Genomic DNA, 17,548 nt, shown 5'->3' with positions numbered 1-17,548 from the left:
AAGGGGAGGTGAAAATTAGCCTCTGTTGTGCTCTTTCAGCTAGCCTGCCTCCACTAGCCAAGAGAATGTGTTTTTATGTAACTTAGGTATATCTGCTGCTGTAAGCATAGTCATCTTTGTATCTGTGTTCACAAATTATGAGAATCTGCATCTCATCCTTTTAAGACAATCTTACGTTGATCAGGCAGTTTTGGTGAATTTTTAATTTTGTGCATGTTGGCATCACTTCTGTTGACACAGCCAAATCTAGTCAGGTTTACACTGTGGAAGCGGTTTCATCTTGCAAATCCCTCTTTGCTCTTTTGTGGACCATTGAGATTTTCCCCACTTTCTTGTGTCTTCAAACAGTGTATTTTCTGAACACTTTCCTTAAGGGCTTTGAGATCAGTTTGGTGGTTTTTTTAAAATTATTTCCAGAATGTGGGTGTTTCAAAATAAACAAGTTAAAAATAGAGCATGAATTTTTTAAAGAGTAGATATTGAAATACATGTTTACTTTTTTCTAACTTCTAGAAATTGAGGCTTAGAAGATTTATTTAAATAGTAATTGTTATGTAAAAGGTCTAGAATCTAAAAAAATCTCTTCTCCTTTGTAAGACAGCATTTGATATTCTTCACCTTTATTATTTTCATAGTTTGATTATTTTTAAGTTTTATTTTGATGGCAACTTTTACTGCTTAAGGAACATTTGATGAGTATTTGTAATTTTAAGCTAAACCCCCTATTTATATGCGTAAAACTAACAAAAGCTATTAAATGAAAAATGCTTATATATTAAAGAAACTGGCTGTATATATTTGTGTGGAATATATCAGTGTGAAAAATACCTGTATAAAAATAATAAGTTTGCAAAGCAAACACACATTTAGCATTTCTTTTCTGTAGCTTTCTTACAGAGCTCGGGAGATCTTCAGCAAGTTCTTGTGTAGCAAAGCTACAACCCCAGTTAATATTGATAGCCAGGCACAGTTGGCAGATGATATTCTCAATTCTCCACATCCAGATATGTTCAAGGAACAGCAACTTCAGGTAACCAGAGAAAATGTGACTGTTGTACATTTATGTCTATTATCTTTTAATCTGAAGTACTTTAAAATCTATAAAAGTAGTTTCACATGCTGTATGTTTTACTATGCGTAAAAAGACAGAGAAGTGAAGATTGTGTCGATTCTATTAGCAGAATAGAAAGACTGTATAATGGAATGCTGCTTGACTGTTTTTCTGTATGTTTGCATATGTGCGGAAAATCGACAATAACTAAAAAACAATCTGGAAAAAATGCTGTTACAGAAATGAAGCATTAGTGCAAGTAAATAATGCCATGTGGTGCAACAACATTGCATATGGTGTCTGTATATGGTTGCTTATTTTCTTTAGTGGACAATTGTGTACACAAATAGTGTCTAATTTTGGTTGAAGTGGTTTGTAAAATATGTCTGTTTTATCGAAGGAATCCAGTCCTTGTGCTTTAACAGAATTGTCAAACAAAGAGCTTGTTAAAACTGTTGGTGTCTGAAGACCTCTGAAGTGGATGCATTTTAAATAATATTTGATGTTCAGAACAGAACAGTTATGTAACAACAGGACACATTTCACATTTTCTGTAGGACTTAAGTTTCTTCTTTTTTCTCCTAAGTAATGTCTTTGGTAACTCCTACCCTGAAAATTTATTAGTAGAAATAATTTTGAGATCGTGTTACTCAGAAATCAAGGATATAGCTTTAACTTCCTAAATGAAGCAGGTTACAATCGTAGTCTTAGTGGAATCTCAGATTGCATGCTTTTGGGGCCTAAGAGCAGTGGGTATAGTATCTTCCTCCATCTGTGAAGTGGAGATAGAAAGGTAGGTCTAACTGCTGGTCTGGGTAGCTTCTAGCATTACAGCCCAAGCGCCTACCAAGGGCTGAGGCTTCTGTGGGGATTACCAGCCATGATCTTCCCAGAGTTTTTTTCTCATACATTCCTCATCCTGGCTTTGTGGAGCCCATGTGTGAATTCCTCTTCATAGTCTACCAGTCGTTTGATAGAGATGGTGTTCTTATGAGTGTGGTGGCTGGGCTGATGCTGGTTTTCTTCCTTCTTTGAAAATGCTGGGTCCTTAGGTTGGAGGGATTATAAAGTGGGTGAAAATGCTGATCTGAAGTGCTGCTGTGGGTCTAATTCCAGCCATGTGGCCTGTCTGGACCTGACCTGCTTCTCTCAAATTATCAATGCCTCTGTAGTTCTCCCGTCAGATCCCTCAGTCGGGCCCATTCCTCCCGCCGAAAAATTAGGTGAAGCAAGATGAGATTTACTTCTGTCAAAGTAAGTGGCCTTGGAGCTAGGTGTGCCAGCTGAAGTACTAATGGTGTGTTGCCTGGCTGATGTCAGTGCTGGGTAGTCAACTGCCTTGTTGGCCTTAATATTGTGGTTTCACTAAGTGGTGGTTCAGCAATAGGTCAGTTTATGGTCCTGATGGGTGGCATGACCTTGGGAATGCAGAACTGTAGGTATGTGTAGTTACTGCAACACACCCACAGACTTTCAAAGTTCAGCTTATGGTGGTGACACCATCTTAATAATGCAAAGACTCTGCATTTGTGGTCTTTCAAAAGATTTTTTTAGGTTTCAGCACTGAGCATAGAGTGCAAGATTGCTGATCTATGGTGGTCATTGGACAGGTGTTACGTGATGCTGGGGAACAGGGAGTGTTGCTGTAAGGCTGCAGCAGAGCTGCAGAAGTGTGTGTGGGAAGGTGGCTTGGGAAGCACTGCTGAGGCCATTACCTCCCAAGCACTGCCTGTTGGGAATGCTGCTGGAAGTTGCTTTTGTCCATAGCCTGACAAATTTGCCCTTGAGCCTGTTGTTAGAGGTGATGCAATATGACAATGTGGATGCAAAATACCTAGTTAGGATTTCACTGTTTCTTATAATAGACTAAAACCAAGCATTTTGAGTGTTTCTGGATGCAAGACAGAGTAGGTCACTTGAAGATACTAAAATAAGAATAAAATATCATTTACTTCATGTAGAGTTGCGTAAATGGATGCAGGTTTTTCTACCCTTGTTTATGTGTAAAGTTCAAATTATGCTTTTATAAGCTATATTTCTGTTTCTTATTTGTCGGAACAAGAAATAGCATCTCTAGATTTTTTTAAATAAGCAGAAGTCATTAACATGTAAATTAATATGATGATTATGCTAAGTATAGGAAATTGGGGATGTAGTGTGGGCTAGCAACATAGTATAATCAGCTCAAGGTAAATTACTTAAGCTGTCATCACTCTGTCCAGCAAAGTTAAAAGATAAGAATGTTTTTGCTGTATTAAGTATGTTTAATCTGCAGACTTCATCCCTGCAGTAACTGTCCTTGTGTCTCTTTGTTCTCTGCAATATGTTCCCTTATTCTTCCTACCTAGCACGGAATAACAATTTTATTTTCTTTTAGTGGTAGATTCTGTGACAGGAGGGAACTCTGAAAACCTTTATTTTTCATCCTGAAAATGTATTAAATTTAAGATATTAGTGTTAGCTGTGCTGTAGAATTGTGTCATATTTTGGGGGCAAAAATTGCATTTATCTTAAAATATTGTCATTTGTTGAGGACTGTAACCTCTATAAGATTCATTTTCTTAAAACCCTCAGGTACGGGTCAAGTATTTTGTATTTTTCAGTTAGCTTGGTTTTTGCATCAGTGTTGGTGTTTGCAGGCTGTACTTACCATTTTTCCCCTATAACCTTGTATCAGCAGTCTATCTGCGAGTCCCTGAGATTAAGGCATTTTGATTTCTTCTAATTGCTCCTCCATATTTTATGCTGTTTTAGCAATACACCACAGTATTATTCTTTGAGTTCAACAGAACTCAAGAAACGTTTCAAAGCTATGTGTGTTGTGTACACTAAGTAATTCATTGAGCCTTGGCCTGAAGACTACCTGTACTCTGAAACTAGTTGCCTTTTTGAATTTTGCCAGTGTACCTACCTGTGGTCAGAGAAGGATTGTATTTTTGATAGCGTGAGAGAGAGAGATTTCCCTTTGTGAGCAGTTTTTCAAGTGCGAAGAACCATGGACACCGGTTCTCTTTGACACTGCATTGCAGGGACATTAGTCTTTGTGCTGAGCTGTTTCAGCACATTAAGCTGGCAAAACTAACCCTACAAAAGTATTTTTTCCGTAGCTTACCGGGCGGAAAACAGAGGGCCCAACAGACACAACAGGTAGTACCTAAGAGGGAGTGGGAATATATGGGGGGAAGTCAAGAATGTGGAAGTCTGCATTCAGTTTGAATTATGTTTCTGTGATGCTGCAGCATCTTGCTGTTTGCCAGAAAAGCTTTGGGCTAATGCTTGTTGAGAAGGGTGTCTCTGCAATCTCTGCACAATCTGAAAAATTATTTGCATCTGCAACTAGGCCACTGTGGTTTAGTGATGGACTTCCTGGTAGACTCTTGGGAATGCCATAACCAGTTGGGTGGCGCATACTGTTCTTCGCTTGTAGGGAATTTGTCATGTCCAAAGAAGGTGGCATTCATACTGTCTTTTCAGATCAAGTGAATCGCTGGAGAAGATAAAAAGGTAAAATATGAATTCACTTAAAACTACAGGTTTGCAAAAATGGAACAAGGAAGTCAAACATTCTGTTTAACATTTAAGAAAGAACTTCTCTTCCTTTACTTTCATAAATTTAGCCTTGGATAAATTAGCCTCAGACGTTTGCTCCAGGCCTGGTATAGAGCTGCTTCCTTCCTATGTAGTTAAGGGTAAATGTTTGTCTTGCCCAGAGCAGCCATTTTATGTAAACTGTTCTTTTTCAAGGTCTTGATTTTACAGCACCTTGATTATTGAATCTTCCAGAGATACTGATCTTTTTTTTCCTTATGAATTGGCACATGAACATTACAGAATACTGTAAAAGACTCTTTGCTCCTCCTCCTGGTATGTCAGTAATGAACCTTGTGTGTCTTGTATCATTGCATACTGTTGCATATTGTGATTATATCATATTCCTGAGGTTTAGACCATAAACAGTGTCCTCTTGTTCACAGCTACCTTAAAACATGCTTGTATAGTTTAATCCCGTCACATGTAGTACTGATGTAATAATCTTTAAAAAAATATTTGAAATGGCTAGTTTGCTCCACGCTTCGCATAGAATGTACAAAGGTATAACTGCCGTAGAAGATGGCTATGAGCGTGGTGTTGTCAAGACTCCACAACATCTCGGCTTCTCACGGGCTTTGCACAAATCAAAACATTTTCTGAACCCGTGCTAAAAGAATAGATCAAATTATGTTTCACTTTAAATTGGTGCAGTGTATTTATCCAGATCTAAACAAAGTCGTGCCCACTGCTGTTATACAGGTTCATGTCCTAAATTTTTGGGGGAGTTGGCTGTTGTGAAATAGCTTCATTTTCTTGATGTGTTATTTAAGCTTATGTAACCATTATCCATTGCCTTTTAATTTCAGATATTTAACTTGATGAAGTTTGATAGCTATACGCGCTTTCTCAAATCCCCCTTTTACCAAGAATGCATCTTAGCTGAAGTAGAAGGTCGTCCTCTTCCTGATCCTCAGCGTGTTCCCAGCAGCCCCACTTCTAAACACAGTATCAGTTCAGAGAAGTCCAATATCTCAACACCGAAAAAGGTTACCTTTGTATTGTTGTTATCTGAAAATTATGTTCTTAAATAATGTTTTTCAAGTTCTTTAGAAGATCAAAGATAATACATAAAAAACAATTAGAATGTTCGTTTAGTGGTGCTGGCAGATATAATTACAAAGTCTTTCTGTATTCAGGAAAATACCTATTTTTCTTAATCCATACCTTTTGAATCAGATTTTTGGCTATTGACTTCCTGAATATAATTTTAAATCTTTGTTATTATTTAACTATATGTGTACAAATAAAAAAATGAGGTTTATTTTAGTGCATCATTTCAGAAGCTTACTTCGATTTAATATTGGAATGAAGATGTGATATTTTAACCTTGACTGAGAGCAGACATTTTGTCAGAAGTCATTGGAGAAGGCTCAACCTAATCTAACTCATCTTTGCAGAGGATAGTTTTTTAATTTCTTAGCCCCACTGAATTAAGATAATTCTGTGTAAAACAGATACAGTTGCTTAAAAATTCAGCCAGTAGCCTTACTGATCTCCTAATATTATTTAGAGTTTATTTTTTCTTCATGTAGATAGTACCACCATGGTATTGCATAACTGTATGGGTAAATCATAACTTTGCATTTTTCATGTCAATCGCTACACCTTAGCCCATCTGCTATTATGTATTTTTATGAGTAGGAGCCTTTTTAAAAGTAGCATTTTAAGGAATACTCTAACAATCTAACAGGAATAGCAGCTTGTTAAAAGCAAGTTTAGTTTAATATCAAACATTGCTGATGTTTGTACTCTTTAGCACCAGTAAATACTTTGATTATACTCATAATGGCTAAAGAATACTTTGTCTTTAAATGCAATTCATGTTCAAGCCTAGCCTAGGAAAAATCCCTGAATTCTGAAATGAAATTCTTTTGTTACAAAAGCAAGGCAAATGGCATTTCCACATTAACTTAGGCATTACTGGTGAGCTGTGGAGAGTTCTTTCATGTTTTCAGGAGCTTCTTTCCAGCTACTGTTTTGTACTCCCTCCCAAGTAGCACTCCCAAGTAGCACATTTCCATCTATGTATTTCTTTTTGTTTCTACTCTTTTTTTTTTTTTTTTTTGATTGCCACTGAGAGATGCTGGCATATACACTTGTGGGTGGGATAAAGAAGACAGCTAACCTGACCATCACACTCTTGTTCTGGGAAGAAGGGTGGGAAGGTTTATTTTAGATAATATACCTACACCAGTGATCCAACAATTATTTAATTGTGTTTTGCTGACAGTTAAGTGGTAAATCAAAGTCAGGAAGATCTTTAAATGAAGAGTCAGGAGAGGAGGACACTGAGAAGAAAAAAAGGGGAACATTTTTCTCATGGTCAAGAAGTAAGAGTTTGGGAAAATCACAGAAGAGAAAAGAAAATGGTGATTATCCAAATGGTGAGTATTCACATTCCACTTTGTTGCAGAGTTGTTTCAGCAATAGATATGACTGATCTCATTATGTTTAGTTTGCATCTAAGTGCATCCTCGGGTGTGACAGAGAGAAAAGAAACTGTCAAGATAGAAGGCTGTAGTGTGGCTAGTATCACTGGAAGTTTTGTGGAAGGAGATGTACAAATAAATAGATAAAAGTATGAAAGTAGTTAAATTTTTACTGACTTTTAAGATACTTATTTTTCTGCTTTCCAGTATACTCTGCATTTCTCTGTGCTCGCAATTGCTTTTTCAAGCAGAGAGCTACTATTTTTATAGTAAGATAATTTCAACTTTATAGAGAAGTTCAGGAGTTGTACATGCAAATAGTGCTATAGTTATAGCTATTTAAAAATTCCTCCATCTGCATTATCCTACCTTTCTTTCTTTTACTAGTACCACACAGGTATGTTCACATTTGAACACACTCACTACCTGTTCCCTGCTGTTTTGTTACTTAACTGTTTTTGAGAGTTTAAGGAAGAGTTCCCCTATGAAAGCACCTGTGCGTGGCCTCTAGAGGAAGAGATGAAAGTTTTGCATTAACTCATTCCATTGAGTTAAAATAATAGAGAAATTCCATCGAAGCAGCAAATTTGGACCATATTGTTACTGTGATTTCTCCTCTATTTTCTAGTCACGGCCCACAGGATATCTTTGATCATATGGATAGTTTAAGTTTTCTCATTATACTTATGTGAAAAGACATCACAGGCATTTGCTAAGATTATAAACTCAAACTTCGGAAAGTGACTAGTGATTGTCTTAGATTTTATTTTTCTAACACCATACTTGCACTTTCAAAAATATTTATCTCCCTTCAAAATGTTTGAAGAGGTAGAATGTTTTTTAAATTTAAAAAAAATTTCAAGATGAAAAAAATAAGGATTTTTAGGTTTGGGTTTTTTAAAATATAAAAGGAGGTGGGGTTATTCAAGGGTTACATAACGAAGAAATATTAGATCAAATACTGGTTTGGTTTTCCATGCATCAGTGCACAGTATGAAGATTGGTGGTTTTTCCTTTAATGAAAATAGTAATTTTTCTGACCAGAGGAGCTGATGTTTGAAATAGCTTTCTATATTACAGTAAATAATAAAAATAAACCTTTTTACTGATTGTTGATTCTTTCCACGAACAGATTCTATTCAGTCCAACGGCTTATCATACAGACGGGAATCACAAGGCTCCATGTCATCAACTGCTAGTCTTGACTTGGTAATGGCTGGCTCTTAATAATGAAGAAGTGGGGAAGCAGTGAAAACAGTGAATTACTAATTTTCTAAGTAGTGTGAAGTAATTTGTTTAAAGTAATACTTTGAGAAAGGGTCTTTAATTGATACAGTTAGAGGGCAAGATGTAACATTAAGCAATTTTAGAATTCTAGGAATGTAACAGAGGTTGTGTTCCTATATCGCTTCTTATTTTGTCCTTGTAATAGAAAGATAGCCTTTGCATCTTGTCTGTCTTAACTTCAGGCACCAGTAAACTTCCAGAATAAAAGTTTGCTTTTTAAAGGGAGCTACTGTAGCTCTTTATAAACAGCTTTCTCACCTACCAGAGCTTTCAGATTCTGTTCCGAAGAACCACGTTAAAGCTTTCCCTCTGCTTGACCTGTGTTGCAAGCTGTGTTAGGCTGATTTCTGTGGTAGCAGTGTCTGTCTTGCTTCTTTCCATTTCCTTTAAAGTTGTGAGTTTTTCTTCTTGTTGTTACAACTTAACTCTGCTCCTAAAATCTGAGAGGTAAGGAATTTCATTGTAAACTGTGATTTTGTCGTAGTCTTTAAGAAAATACTGTGCACCTCGAATACTGTGTTCAGTTTTGGGCCCCTCACTACAAGAAAGACACTGAGTTGCTGGAGTGTGTCCAGAGAAGGGCAACGAAGCAGGTGAAGGGTCTAGAGCACGAGTCCCATGAGGAGCGGCTGAGGGAACTGGGGTTGTTTAGCCTGGCGAAAAGAAGACTGAGGGGAGACCTTATCGCTCTCTACAACTACCTGAAAGGAGGTTGTAGCGAGGTGGATGTCAGTCTTTTCTCCCAAGTAACTAGCGATAGGACAAGAAGAAATGGCCTCAAGTTGTGCCAGGGGAGGTTTATATTGAATATCAGGAAAATTTTTTTCACCGAAAGGGTTGTCAAGCATTGGAACAGGCTGCCCAGGGAAGTGATTGAGTCACCATTCCTGGAGGTATTTAAAAGACATGTAGATGTGGCGCTTAGGGACATGGTTTATTGGTGGACTTGACAGTGTTAGGTTAAGGGTTGGACTCAATGATCTTAAGGGTCTTTTCCAACCTAAACGATTCTATGATTCTATAATCAGTGAAGACACTGTGATTTCTAACTATCAAGTTCTATTTTCACAGTATGAAACTAATGAAATGCAAAATTAAAACAGTATTAATAATAGAACATCAATGTAATACTTTAAATTTATTTTAACTACATGGATATGGAGGGAGAGTTTAAAAAAGGAAATTTTTAAAAATTTTTTTTGTAGTCTTGATAGCCCTCTCGTAGACTAGATTCTAGCAACTCTGTAATTTTTCACCAAATATTGGTCAGGGAAGCAAGCATGGAAAATTCATGTTTATTTCTGTTGCAGAAAGGTCTTAAGAAACAGAAAATGCAAAGCCTCCCTAAAGCAACAACCCCTCTTTTCTCTCCCACTCCAACTGATTAAGTCAGAAAGTTACTGTGATTTGTTTTGGATGAGAAGCAGCAAGTTAGAGAAGGGAAAAAGCACAATGAGTACCCTAAAAAGCTGTTGAAAACAATATTTTTGTAGTGTCCTTTTAAGTGAGCCTTTTGTTAAATTTTCAAAGATACTTTTGATATTTTGTAGTAGTGTTACTATTCTGCTTTTGCTCTAGAATAAAGGTTAATGCTATGCTCTTTAACCTTAACCCATAACATTGTACTTTTTGTTTCCTTTAATAAAAAAAAAAAGTGTGGTCATTAAGTGAATTCTTTAAAAATTTTAATTTCTCTGCGGTGTATTTGTACATGTAGCATTTAGATTATATTAAAGGAAGAGTAAATTTTGTTTGAGGAACCTGATGTTTAAAGGTGTTCCTCATCACTTGAATGTTGATTCATAATGTACCAGTGGTAATTTTCACATCAGCAGGTCATTATTGAGTATAGACACTTAACTATTTGGAAGCTAAATAAGATTTTATTTACTTCTTACACTTTTTGGTTAGGAGTTCTGTTCTATAGTTTGAGAATCTTGTAACCTGTTTTCCACACTCGCTGTCTAAAACTTCATCTATTCTTGAAATACATTTAGATTTGTGCTGTTTCTTTATCTAAACAGTTTTTTCAGGATTTAAATTTAGCTGATATTTGTGGTATTTGTAAGGATTACTAAACTGTAAACATGGTAGAAAGTATGCTTCTTGTCTTGGTTTGATTTGTACAGCCTCTAAAAGTTTATGCATATTCATAATTTTCCTGTTGGACACTGACTTTTCTTTCTTTCTTCTGTCAAGTCTGAAGCCTCAAGATTACCTGCATTTGTACCAGATAAAGAGAAATCCCCCAAGTACTGCTGTATAAACCTCCCGGATGGTTCATCCAGCAAAATGGCTGTTAAATCCGGATTCTCTATCAAAGAGGTGCTATCTGGGCTCTGTGAGAAACATGGCATTAACATAGCTGCAGTGGACCTTTTTTTAGTTGGAGGTGATAAGGTATTGCATATTGCTGTGCTTTTTTTAAAGCGTTTTCATACTCATTTTACTAATAAGGAATTCTGTTCTCTCAATAGTCATATGTGTATCCTGGTTCTACCTATAGCATACATTGGCAATGCTAGTTAATTGAAGGAGAATTTTAGTGCAACTAGAACTGGTAGAGTGCTGTTTCTGGTTCTGGTATCTACATTACAGAAAGCAGAAGAGAGCTTATGAGGATTTCCTTATAAGAAGTTGTTAATTTAGGTATCTAGTCCATGTAGTTTGTCCAGGGGAATGGTTAGCTTGTACTTAATTGAAAGTATCCACAAAGAAAACAAATGTGTTGTAGTAGGTGATACTTCGCTGAAGCAGAGAAACATAATGACATTCAGTCCTTCAAAGGTGAAATGAGACATTCATGCTAGAATGAAGGTACGTGTTTTAATATTGAGGAAAATTTCCAAGACAGCAGTCTGCATTGTTTCAGGGTGATGGCCCTTACTCCAACAGAAGTATCTCCAATTCAAAGAGAAGCTGTGGATGGGAAATACTTATTGTCTTAAATTTGTGCTTATGATCAATCTAGATGACTGCAAGGACAAAAATCAATGAATGTGCATAGTTATTTCCCTGTTCTTTTAAATCTTTTAATGACTGTTAACTTGCCGTGTTTTGTAATGCACCATTCTATGTAATAATTTAAGTTGAAGTACCTAGGCTTGTTTTAAAACACTGAGTTCCTGAGTATGTGCTGACTCCAGTGGAAGTTGAAGTTTGGTGATTGTCTCACAACTAGCCAAACTAAAATACACTTTAATCATGTTGTGTATTGCAAATGAATATCCACTAGAATGCATACAATCTATATTAATAATTTTCCGAGTTACCTGAATGTATTTTAACCACTCAGCTTGTTCATTTTTACATATTTTAAAATTAATTTGCTGCTTCGTCTTTTGTTCCTGACATATGCTCTGTAGCCACTTGTGTTGCACCAAGACAGTAGCATCCTGGAGTCTCGGGACCTACGTTTAGAAAAACGCACTTTATTTCGGTAAGAGTCAAAAATACTCTCTTCCTCCAGCATTTTCCACCCCATTTTCCATTTTACTTTTTGTAAGTGCACTAAATTATATTGTCAGTTATCTGTGCAGCAAAATGGTAGTTCATGCAGAAAAGAATTTGTCTAAACCCAGTAAAAAATCCAGTTATCCATGCAATGCAATATCTTAGATTGTAATCCAGAATCCAGCATTTGGGGATCTAAGGTTCCCATTCGTTGTGCAGGCACATTAGAAGAAATAGGCCTTAGTATCAAGCAGAGTCTCATGTGAAGAAGAAAGGTGACCTAACATTTGTAACTAAAAACGATTGACTTCCACATCTTGCAGTTAACTCACAGACTGAGTTTCTATTAAAGTAAAAGTCCATTTTTAGTTTAGATTGCAATAACACTTAGGCAAGAGTTACACATTTAGCATGGGGGTTCTCAGAGTTACACAAGTGCCCAAGTTAGATATCCTGCCCTATGTTTAAGCACCAATATCCCTTAGATTTAGAGCCAGCTGCTAAAGTGCTTCCTCGACAGGTAATGGTGATACTGGCGTACCTCTAAAAGGTAATTCAGATGAGGGCGACCAGGGAAGGGTTCTGTGGGAGAAATGTGGGTCTACAGGAACATTTCAAACTGAAGAGAGCAGCACCTAGCAAGTTTTACATGCTGCAAGAGGAAGCGTTCTGGATTGCTCTCTTGGATACAAGTGGGATTTTGATACCAATGTTCCAGTCTAGGGACTTTTAAATATTACTGTGATGTCTTAACTGCTCACGCTGAAGCAGTTGTGAACAAGTGTATAGGACAGATCTGCAGGCCCAGAGGGACCTTCCACATCAGGAAGAGACTGTTTAGTATGTTGAAGCAGCACAAGAATGAGATGGAAATTGAACTGCAAGTGTCCTAGTCTAATCCTAAATGCCACAGTAAAAAAAATCAGGCCTGTAAGATTGTTATATTTATTGATTACATGTGCCCATTCAGTTACATCTGTAATTATGTGCCTAATTGACAGATTACAGTAAGACTAACTACATAAATATAAGTTCATCTGAGTATAGATTTATAACCTTGAATCTTAAACAAGTCAATGTTATAATATTATTATTTATATAGGTATAATATAATTCAGTACAGTAGATATATAGTATTATCTAATATTATTTTATAGGATACCATTTTAAAAAATAATCTATTTCTATTTTTTTCCAAAATGCCAGAAAATGTTTTAATGTTCCTAAATTCTAAAAATCCACACTAGTGCTATGAAAACTCCTGGAATAATTATTTCAGGAAAAAGTAATGAAGTAGAATGTTTGTGTTACATTATTGAGTTGCGCTTTTGAAGTGACTAAAATTTATTTTGTCAGGCATTCTTCATTTTGGCTTTATGTCACTTTTCTTTAAGAAGTAGGGCTAATTTCTATTTAAGGGTACTTCAGATTAATGACTATGGTATAGCATATTCAATTTCAAAATTGAGATTGAGCAGTCTTTTATTAGGTGTGAGTTTGCTGAGTTTCCAAATTAAAAAAGAACTTTAAGTAGGCAGTACCATATGTTACTTGTGTGTTAATTAAAGTGTAGAAATGTTCTACATTATTTCCTTCTGTGGGTAGACACTGTGTAAGCAAAAATTCTCAAATATTTGGAATATTTTCAGACATAAGACAAAAATATTATGTGGATATACTTGGTTACCTGAATGCCTGCCACTTCTGTGTCAATTACCAGTCAATAATTAAAATTTATCATTTCTATTTAGTAGCTGTTGTATTCAAAGAAAATATTAAAGACAAAGTTTCAGTTATTCAGGTTTCTTGTGGGAGGGAAAAGTTAGTAAGACTAAACATCTTGTATTTAAGTAATTTGCGTGAGAGAAAAGATGGGGTTTATATTTAATCGTGACTGATAAAATCACCAATAATTTTAATTTCTTCTGATGATGTATGTTTCTTCCGATAGTTTTGTTAGTAATAAGCCTGCCCTTGTTTTCATACTACAGTGCCATTATAGTCAAATGTGGCTGTTATGGAGGAATCAGGGCACAGATGAAGAGCATTTAAAAAAACAAAACAAAACTAGGCACAGTTCTGTGCAGGGAAATAGACATAAATGGAATGGTTGTTTGGGTTTGAAAAAATTTTCTTAATTATTTTTTTGCTATTTTGATGAAGTTATATAAAATTGCATAATAGACTCTGAAGAGGGACGTCTTTATCCTTTAAATTCCAACTGAATTGCTTTTACAGCTTTCACGTGTAAGTTTCTTTTACAGCAATTTTTTGCGATACGGTGGCATCTAGCCAGAAATTACCATCATCTGGAATTCTACTGTATTTGTTCTTGTGCTTAAAAATAAAAATTCCTGTCCAAGCCCATCTCAAGTAATTGAATAGGACATTGTGAGTCTCGCTTTGTGGAAGTGGGAGGAAATATTTTTCTTGCATCCAAGGCTGTAGTACAGGCATGGAGTCACTTTGGAAGCATTCCTGGACCAGAATGGTCAGAGCAACGTCACTGTAAAGATGAAAGTGCTGTGGAATGTATCTAATTGGTCTGAGGATCACCATGCAATTAGGTTGGCTCATGCCTTCACTCACCTCTGGCGAGTGAAACAGTGGAAGTTTTACTCGTATTAGAAATGCTTTATACCTTCAGGTTAGGTTGGATTTGTGCTAGTGAAGTTTCAGCTGTATACTAGCTGTAAAGTAGTGTAATTTAGCTATTATTTGAATTTTACATTCTGTTTGTTTTGTTTATTGGAATATTTCATACTTAATGTTACAATTGATATGTTTCAGGCTGGATCTTGTTCCAATCAATCGATCAGTTGGTTTGAAGGCTAAACCCACCAAACCAGTAACAGAGGTCTTAAGGCCGGTGGTTGCAAAATACGGTTTAAATCTTAATGAACTTGTGGCAAGACTAGTAAGTGTCTTTTGATGTAATTCAAGCTGCAATATTTTTTGTCTGAAGAAGATCATATGATAGTCACTGAAATTATTCCTATCTTTATAATTAGGCATTAAAATCTGTATTTATAGCTACATGTTGAGATGAAAATGCATAGTAGTCATAATCATTATGCTTAATAGTAACTACCTCAAAGCTTTAGTCTGCATCTGTTTTATATTCTCCTTCAGAATAAATCCAACATCCTAAATAATAGAGCCTGAACGTAGCTTCTTCCAGAGCTCAACTTCTCCCATTAATTAGCCAGGAAAAGTTGATTGAGATTAGTTAATGCTATTGTTCCATTATCCTGGAAATCATGAAAGGTGCCTCAAATCTCCTTGCAGATAGTTTCTGTGGAAGCACACTGATTCAACTTCTGTACTACTAAACACTTGGCTGTCATTTTCTCTATTCTATTATGACTGAATATCAAGGAATGCAAAGTTACTTTTGTGGTATTTCTGGAATGTATACTGTCTTGGCTGAACCAGTCCATGTTTTTAAAATAACTGAAAAACATGTTGGCTTAAAGATAACTTAATCTAATAAAATTACAAAATTAACACCGATTTATAATATAAAATAATCTCAAACTTCCTCTGAAAAATATGATTTTCTGAATGTTCACAGTAATGGTCCTAGAGTATTTGTGCATGCTTGCAAATTGGATGGGTTTTTTCTCCTTGTATGTTCTTTTCCCCGAATACCATTCTCCTCACATAAATACTCACTATACTCATTGTAATCAAGGTAGTTATACACAAATGGAATAAGCATTTTTAGAATGGTAGAAGAAAGATACAGTGAGGCTACACTGAAGTGTGAAAGTGCTTTGCTCATTTTCTTTCAAAACGTGTCAAGCTGCATAAATTTGTTCTGAAAACAGCTTTTTCTCTATTATATACAAACTGTGATCCGACTTTAGAATGGTGAGCAGGAACCACTTGATCTTGGTGTCCCTATATCTAATCTGGATGGTCAGCGAGTGGTTCTAGATGAAAAAGAGCCAACAAAGGGCAGAGGTAAGTTGGCATAAAAGCTTTTATTTGTGATGTCAAGTCAGTTTCATAAACCCTGACTTTGGTTAGTTTCTTCTGTTGATGCAAAGGCTAGGGTAAATGTGATGAGGTTTGGATATGTCACATGTAGCATACAGTCTTTTATCTAAAAAGCAGTGCCGTTTCTAGAGAGAGAAGATTAAACCCATATGTTGATACAAAGTACTTTACTGTTCCTGTAAGAAATTTTGCACTAGTAATACTTGAATACTTTACTTACACTCAGCCATAGATCCACACACCTATTTAGGTATATAGTGCCTAGGAATAATAATGAGAATAAAATGCCAAATAACTTCTGTGAATTTCGCAATTCCAAAGAAACATTCTCTGTAACTAAAACAGATGAAGTTTGTGCAGCAGCTATATATGCTGCTATGCTAACCCCCTTTAACATGAGGAAGTAGCAGAGCCTACATCTCCACTTTTAAGTGATGATTTCTGGAGACAAGGCCAAAAAGGATATAATTTGTGATTTCCCGGGACAAAATAATTTGAAAAATAGAAGTTGATCAACAGAACAGCTGACAATCTTTTGGCACAATTAACATGCTAGATTAATGTAAGCAGCCTTGAGAGTAAAGGTTCAGTTTCACTAGGAGACCTTCTTACAGATACAGAACCCTTAGTTTTAAAAATGAAATTAGATGCGGTTAAATTAAATTGACTTAGAGCAGAGATCCTCTTTGAGGAAGAACTAGGAGAATGGAGATGGAGGTATTTATTGAGGAGAATCAGGTTTGTCATTTTTCTAGAAAACGGAACAAATTGTCATTTTGAAAAAAGACATAAATCTAAATACTCTCACAGATAATTAGTTTAAGGATTACAAGAAAAACTGTAATCCTGTGTGCTGCCAGCTGCTATAAAAGCCTAAATCATAGAGGATCATTTTAGCAGTAGGCTGATTCTGTGGCAATATAGCACTGAAAAAGGGCCATGATTCTGTGTGTTTGTAGCTCAGTCTTTGGTTAGCATATTTGTTGTAGGCAGATGTAGTTTGAAGGAGCCATTTAGTTGCTTAGAGTAGACAAGGAGGATATGGCAATGTCTAGAAAACGATGCACAAAACAGGTTGGAAAAGTTTCAACATGACCTTTCAATGGTCTTTTCTGCTGATTTTTTTTTTTTATTTCCTTGTTTAAATTCTAAATTTGAGAATTACAAACTGAGTTATTAGCTGAGATTTTAAAAGCTATTTGATCTAAATCAATGGAAAATTTAGGAGAACTTAAATGAAACTTCAGCATCTTTAAACTTTAAAAGTATTGCCAGTATTAGGAAAATTCGAAGATGAGAGGGAGGTTGTTGGTAGGTTTTGACTAAAAAGTACTAGGGGTATCAACTGTGCTCACTCTTTATTTTCTGAGTACATGTTTGAGAAATGTTAAAGTAAAATGCCTGTTTCGTGCATCATTGTCACTTAAATACTACGTCTTTGGGAAATTATAAATCTGAAGTTATAGAAGGTATGTTTATGTTCAGTGTTTACAGATAAACAAAAAGGTGCATCAGTAAAACAGAGTGCAACTACTTCAAGAAATCAAGTATCTACTGTAAGTCTCCTGCAATGATTTTTGTCCCTTAGATCATATTTTGCTTCCTTCTGGAATTCTATACTAAAAGCTGCATTCATGCATGATTTTGAATCAGCCAAATTATGTAACTAGATTGAGTATAGCTGTAATTAATCTGATATTTTTCCACTGTAAACAGCATTTATTTGTGAGAACTT

At 35.8% G+C, this 17,548-nt stretch overlaps 1 protein-coding gene across 3 annotated transcripts in view; it reads left to right on the top strand.

The window, feature by feature from the left end:
* RGS12 (regulator of G protein signaling 12) overlaps positions 1-17,548 on the top strand; it is a gene marked incomplete at both ends in the record, with an annotated part of 86,443 nt that overhangs the window by 53,466 nt on the left and 15,429 nt on the right. For 2 of the 3 annotated variants that reach the window (XM_081999247.1, XM_081999245.1), the window contains 9 exons: positions 887-1,030; positions 5,449-5,628; positions 6,873-7,026; positions 8,204-8,280; positions 10,558-10,758; positions 11,724-11,797; positions 14,602-14,728; positions 15,681-15,777; positions 17,299-17,369. In XM_081999247.1, the coding sequence (XP_081855373.1) occupies positions 887-1,030; positions 5,449-5,628; positions 6,873-7,026; positions 8,204-8,280; positions 10,558-10,758; positions 11,724-11,797; positions 14,602-14,728; positions 15,681-15,777; positions 17,299-17,369 (1,125 nt within the window). The remainder of the gene's footprint in view (positions 1-886; positions 1,031-5,448; positions 5,629-6,872; positions 7,027-8,203; positions 8,281-10,557; positions 10,759-11,723; positions 11,798-14,601; positions 14,729-15,680; positions 15,778-17,298; positions 17,370-17,548) is intronic. The other variant, XM_081999246.1, reaches the window with a different exon arrangement.

Source organism: Phaethon aethereus (assembly GCF_964289735.1).
Source record: "Phaethon aethereus genome assembly, chromosome: 4".
Lineage (NCBI taxonomy): Eukaryota > Metazoa > Chordata > Aves > Phaethontiformes > Phaethontidae > Phaethon > Phaethon aethereus.
The sequence above is the reverse complement of the archived record's forward strand: the minus strand, read 5'-3'. Positions and strand labels throughout refer to the sequence as shown.